The following is a 6,634-nucleotide window of genomic DNA, read 5'->3' as shown; positions in this document are numbered from 1 at the left end:
GGTAGTCGCGTTACCACTTCGAAACTTTGTCACGAACACTTGTATCTGAAAATAGAATAAAATAGATTATATTTTATTAACTCAAAGAAATCAGAGTACTTGAATTAATTCGTGTGCGAAAAACTTACCTGAAAGACATACCTACCTGATCCTGATACTTACCTGTCGGCGATCCGATATCCGTACGGGGAGATCCAAAGGCGTTCCAGCGAAGGTCCAGGGCGAAGTCGGCGGTGCACAGCTGCAGTCCAGAGAAGGTCCGAGGTGCTTGGTCCAGCGGCGATCCTAGATCCGGCGGCGAAGGGCGACCTAAAACAGAAAAAAGGAAAAAGGAATCAGCGGGGCGTAATGAAGGTTGGGAAATTCATAATATCCGAAATAATCCTTTCTCGGTTTGTTGGGTAAAAATCGAGTGGCGACCGTGTCGGAGACACACCTTTTGAACATAAGGGGGGTATCACTCCTCGGCCCGGTTACAACGAAACGTGGAAAAAGCGAGGTTTTACATCTCTGTTTGGTGTTACTTCTAATAATTGGTTATTATAGCGGTAAAGTGCTCGATGTCATGGTAAAAATGCTTATTGTAAAATGTGCGAAGTTTGGAATAAAAAACAAAATACTTCTGAATATGAAGAATGGCTCGAAAATCATGAAGCCGAATGCACGGCGAATCACGAGGAATTATCCGGTAAAATGGAGGTCGAGGCGATTGTTGAAATGTTCAAGCATTCCGAAACTCTGCACGGTGTCAAGTACGAGAACTACATCGGAGACGGTGATTCAAAAACGTACTCCGGTATTTTAAATGCCGCGCCTTATGAAGACATTACTGTAAATAAAAAAGAATGCATCGGTCACGTCCAAAAAAGAATGGGCACGCGATTACGTGAGTGTAAAAAGAAAAATAAAGGGCTCGGCGGCAAAGGCAAACTAACCGGTAAAATCGATAAGTTAACAGTTTATTATGGTCTAGCTATACGTAGAAATTATGACTCAACAGAGAATATGAAAACAGCTATTTGGGCCACATATGCTCACTACAGTTCAACAAACGAAAATCCAAAACATGACCTTTGCCCGGCGGGAGCGGAATTGTGGTGCGAATGGCAGCGCGCGTACGCAGAGTTACAAAGCAATCAGAAGCGAAAAATAAAAAGTTTTATACACACCTACGACGCTTTGCCGACTAATGTTTTGATGGCCATCAAGCCAATTTACAAGGACTTGAGTAAACAAGAGTTATTAGATCGATGTGTTGGTGGATTCACGCAAAATAACAACAAAAGTTATAATCAACTGATTTGGAAAATCAGTCCAAAAATTCTTCCAAGCGGCTTAATATCAATTGAAATAGCTGCATATGTGTCAGCTTGTGTTTTTAACGAAGGCTCAAAAGCTATGTTACAAATAATGCAAGCGATGGGAATTTCTATTGGCCCAAATGCCCATGCATTCGTGGCAGACGAAGACCAGGAACGCGTCGCCACTGCCGAGCGCCGCGCGCAAGAAAATACACGAGAGGCTAGAAAGCGTCGTAGACAGGAGAAAATTGATGCTTTGGAGGTGGCTTCGGCAGCAGAAGGCTTACTTTATGGGCCTGGAATCGATGATTCTGTGTAAGTTAAAAAAATTAAATTTAACTCTACTAATAACTAGACCACAAACTTTAAACGCGTTTTTCTCGAAATTACATTTTTCTAAAAAGTCCCGTACGGTGATCACGATATCTTGAGAACCGTTAAAGCAATCGACCTAAATTTTTTTCGTACTTATTCTGTGTATCAAGTGCTTCTTCGTGAACGAAGGGTTTTTTTTTAATGAAAACTTTTTTTTTATTAAAGAAAAACAAAAAATTAAGAGCCCGAAAAATTGCATGTTTTCTTAAAACGGCCGCCATTTTGTCAAAAATTATTTTTTCAAAAAATCCTTCGTTCACGAACAAGATATATTCATATACTAACAGAATCTTTTTGGTTTTTTGATTTCAGATGATCCAGATCCGAGCAGTAGTGGTCACCGCAAAACCAGTTTTTTAAAAAGGCCTTCAGGAGGATGGCCGTATTTTTTTAATTATTAATATTTTTTATTAAAAAAATTATGTTACATTCATAAAAATATATTCTCTCACATAGACCAACCCAATTTTAAACAAGTCTTATAGTTTATGCAAAAAAAATTCTTAAAAATCACCTATTTTTCGGCTTCCTGACTAGGCATGACCCCTTAATTACAATATTAAGCCTAGATTTTGTAAATCTAGATACTGTAAATTACCTAGACTAGGTATTGCTTAGATATATATATAGTTTATAAAAACTGTAATAAAAGTTATATACATATAGCTTAATGGACAAAATTCATATACACTAATTTTTTCATTGTATTAAAAGTATAAATTAATTTTATATAGCATATAGCATATAATCAAATGGAACCAAATATGGATATATTATTAAAAAATATATTTAATTATATTTCTCATTTTATATATAAAAATAATGTCATTCAATTGGACAATAAGTTTTACTAGAACAAAAATATTTGTTAAAATATGATCTAATCTAAAACTTAATGTTAATAAATAAGATATAAAAATAATCTAACCTGCTCATTTCTAATATTCAGGGGAACCATTTTGTGGATCATATATGTATATTAAAAATTCCTTAGGAGATTGCTGCTTGTCTGCGAGATATTCAGCAACACCTCTAACACTTTAAAGAGTCGGATCCAGAAGTGCTCCGCAAACATGAGTTTCATGAATTTAAAATCGCTTTTTTATATTTTGTAAAATAGTTTTTTCAAGTTGTTTTACTGCGAATAAATCGTATTCATTTACACACATATTACTCTCAACTTCTGCCCTGAAAATATTAAAGAAGTAATTGATACAACAGCATCTATTAACTCAGCTTTTTAAATTTGGCGGCGCAGGGGTTACAAAACGCTACGCTGCGCTAGTACGCTACTGCTGTTCATGGAGCTCGCATTCGCTAGCGCTATCATGGCTCCATGAACGAAGTTAATAGCGTTAGCGTTGGTAGCACGGTAGCGAGCTCCCCAGTGTGCTGCGAGAGCAGAGTGGGGAGATGGCGCGGATGGCGCATATATACGTATGTGTGTGAGCAGGAGAGGACGCAATAAAGATTGACTGATAAGCACTGTGTACCAAAGGCCTTATTTATTTAGTATAGCCCTATAGGACTACTACATTGTGGCGACGAGGATTAATTAAATTTAACTAGCCGAAGTGCGAACAGTTGTGCCAGCTGTTCAGGTGCGAACAGCTGGCAGCAATATCACTATCAAGAGGTAAGGTAACATTTGAGGTTATGAGACTAGATCACGCACGCTCAGGCTGATCTAGAATCAAAGCAAGTGTAAAACCAGGACAACAATAATCTACATAATAAATGTCATCACGTTAAGTCGTGAAGTATATAAGGGCCACGCAAGTAGAACTTGGTGCTTCAAGCACATATAACGTCATCGCGTTAAGTCGTGAAGTACGTAAGGGTCACGCAAGTAAAACTTGGCGCATTGGACATTAAAGACTATGCGAGTATAAAATATAATACACATTAATATTCAGAGCCATGCAGGATTAAATAGCTGATATACCTATATAGAGTATTACTGTAACTAAGGGCCACGTAATATGAATTTATTATTAATATTCAGGGCCATGCAGGATTAAATACCTGATATACCTATATAGAATACTACAGCAACTAGGGCCACGTAATGAAATTATTATGAAGTTTGTATAAAATATATGGTAATTATGCAGTTTAGGGGAAGCACCTCCGATGACCTTGACCTTGACATATGTTGTCAAGGTCACCCTCCTGAGTGACCTTCAGAAGGTTTTAGCCGTCGCTCGTTTTTTATTAAAAAGTTATTAACAAAAAAAAGTTTGGCTACCTCACCGATTTCAATGACCTTGATATATGTTGTCAAGGTCATGACCCCGAGTGACCTTCAGAAAGTTTTAGCCATCGCTCGCTATTCGTTAAAAAATTATTAACAAAAAAAGTTTAAAAAATATAGTATATATAAGTGCATATATAGGTTAGTTGACGCGCTTTAAACAATTAAATACTTTTAAAGCGCGTCAACTAACCTATGTAGGTTAGTGATCAACGATTTACTGCTTTAAATGTTGTGTTTTGGTAAAGCAGCGATTTTTTCGCAAAATAAAGTATTCTCTGCTTTAACAAAAAGACTTCAATTTATCAACAATTTACTGGTTTAAATGTTGTGTTTTGGTAAAACAGCGACTTTTTCGCAAAATAAAGTATTCTCTGCTTTAACAAAAAGACTTCAATTTATCAACAATTTACTGCTTTAAATGTTGTGTTTTGGTAAAGCAGCGACTTTCTCGCGAAATAAAGTATTCTCTGCTTTAAAGAAAAACGTAATATTAGTCGTTTATGCCTCTCAGTACTTAAAATAACTGCTATATTTTTGAAACTTTTTTTGTTTATAACTTTTTAATAAAAAACGAGCGACGGCTAAAACCTTCTGAAGGTCACTCAGGAGGGTGACCTTGACAACATATGTCAAGGTCAAGGTCATCGGAGGTGTTTCCCCTAAACTGCATAATTACCAAATATATAAACATACTGTACAAAATATATATACAAAATTAATTACAAGCCTCTAAAATTAAATTGATTAAATAAATCACAGGGTGATCCAGGATGGCTTTCACTCTACCCTCATTGGAGAAATTTGACTGCGATGGTGAACCAGGGGCAATAGGCCTAAAATGGGGGAAGTGGAAGAGAGCATTCCAGATATTCCTTACAGCGGCTAATATCGAAAAAGAGGAAACGAAGAGAGCTACTCTTCTATATACTGGAGGTTTGGGACTCCAAGAAATATTCTATAGCATTCCAGGAGCACAAGGATCAGGAACGGAAAATGAGAAAGTTTATGAGATAGCTATACAGAAATTAGACGAGTATTTCGCCCTGAAGCAGAGTAAAATATACGAACGTCACATATTTAGATTAATGAAACAAAAAGATAAAGAAAAATTCGAAAAGTTTGTGGTTTGTCTAAGGAGCCAAGCAGAGAAATGTAAATTTTCTGATGCTAATGAACACATAATTGATCAAATGACAGAAAAATGTAAAATGAAAGAGTTAAGGAAGAAAATATTACTAATGAATGACGAGGCAAGTAATTTAAACGCGATCATCGCAGAAGCCAACGCTTTGGAGGCTGTGACCCGACAATTAGAAGATTTCTCGGGAGCAGACATAAAGCAAGAAATAAATAGATTAGAGACGACACAGAAGAAGACTAAAACAAAATGCTACCGGTGTGAGAGTGAAAATCCGATGACAAAAAATGCCCAGCTCAAAATAAGAAATGCCTCAAGTGTAGTTACATCGGTCACTATAAAGAATATTGCAAAACAATCAAGAGGAAACACCCTGGATTTAAGAGCAGCGGTAAGGAAGAGATCCAAGACACAAAAAAGCAGAAGATAAACGATACCAGGTATATCGATGATGCAGATGATTATGTATTTCATACTGACGATGACGATAGCCTTATTACTGTCACCTTGGGAGGATTACCTGTCAAATTGTTAATAGATTCGGGAAGTAAATGCAACTTATTAACGGATAAAACGTGGATAAATTTGAAAAGCAAGAAGATCCGAGTTTATAATCAAATAAAAACTCCTGACAAAGTCTTCATGCCATACGGGAGAACACAACCTTTAGAAGTGATTGGATCTTTTGAATCTGCAATAACTGTTAACGGAATCACAGAGAGAACTACATTCCATGTGATAAAAAACGGAACGAAAGACCTCTTGGGCAAGATTGCTGCTAAAGCTCTAGGAGTGTTACGCATAGGATTAGAAATAAACGATATAAGACCATTTCCGAAATTCACAGATGTTTTCATTAATCTGCCTATTGATCCTAGCGTTAAACCGGTATGCCAGCCATATAGAAGAATTCCAATTCCTTTGGAGACAAAAGTGAATAACAAGCTTAGAGAGCTAATTGAATCTGACATAATTGAAATAGTAAATGAACCGTCTAGATGGGTATCTCCAATGGTACCAGTTCTAAAAGAAAATGGGGAAGTAAGAATTTGTATTAATATGAGAAAAGCCAATGCAGCAATAATCAGAGAAAACCATCCTTTACCAACAATGAATTAATTATTATTACTAAGAGTTAGGGAGCTAAATTTTTCTCGAAATTGGACGTAAAAATGCCTTTCATCAGATAGAAATAATGCCTAGCTCTCGCTACATAACTACATTTATTATTAGTTTGGGATTGTGCCGATATAAAAGAATGATGTTTGGTATCTCATGTGCCCCAGAAATTTACCAAAAGACCATCGAGAAGATATTACTCACATGTGAAGGTGACATTAACTTTATCGACGATACCCTTGTATTCGGATCAGATGAACAAGAACATGATTGACGATTGGAATATACCCTAAAGGTGCTGCAGGAAAATAATGTTCTACTAAATACGGAGAAATGCAAGTACAAATTAAAAGAAATAGAATTCTAAGGACACAATCTATCTGCCTCGGGCGTCAAGCCTTTAGGGAAGTACATCAAAGTCATCCAGACATTTAGAACGCCAAA

At 36.5% G+C, this 6,634-nt stretch overlaps 1 protein-coding gene across 1 annotated transcript; it reads left to right on the top strand.

Moving 5' to 3' along the window:
* Positions 1-588: 588 nt before the first annotated feature.
* On the top strand, positions 589-1,620 carry LOC139823506 (uncharacterized). Its single transcript, XM_071796056.1, has one exon. The coding sequence runs from the start codon at positions 589-591 to the stop codon at positions 1,618-1,620; it is 1,032 nt and encodes a 343-aa protein (XP_071652157.1).
* The last annotated feature ends 5,014 nt before the right edge of the window (positions 1,621-6,634 follow it).

The sequence above is a fragment of the Temnothorax longispinosus genome, unplaced genomic scaffold, assembly GCF_030848805.1.
Source record: "Temnothorax longispinosus isolate EJ_2023e unplaced genomic scaffold, Tlon_JGU_v1 HiC_scaffold_126, whole genome shotgun sequence".
NCBI classification, from domain to species: Eukaryota; Metazoa; Arthropoda; class Insecta; order Hymenoptera; family Formicidae; genus Temnothorax; species Temnothorax longispinosus.
Note: the sequence above shows the minus strand (reverse complement) of the source record. Positions and strands in the feature narration are given on the sequence as shown.

Excerpts from the sequence above, each read along its gene's own strand:
- LOC139823506 (XM_071796056.1), top strand. The coding sequence starts at position 589 with ATGTGCGAAGTTTGGAATAAAAAACAAAATACTTCTGAATATGAAGAA.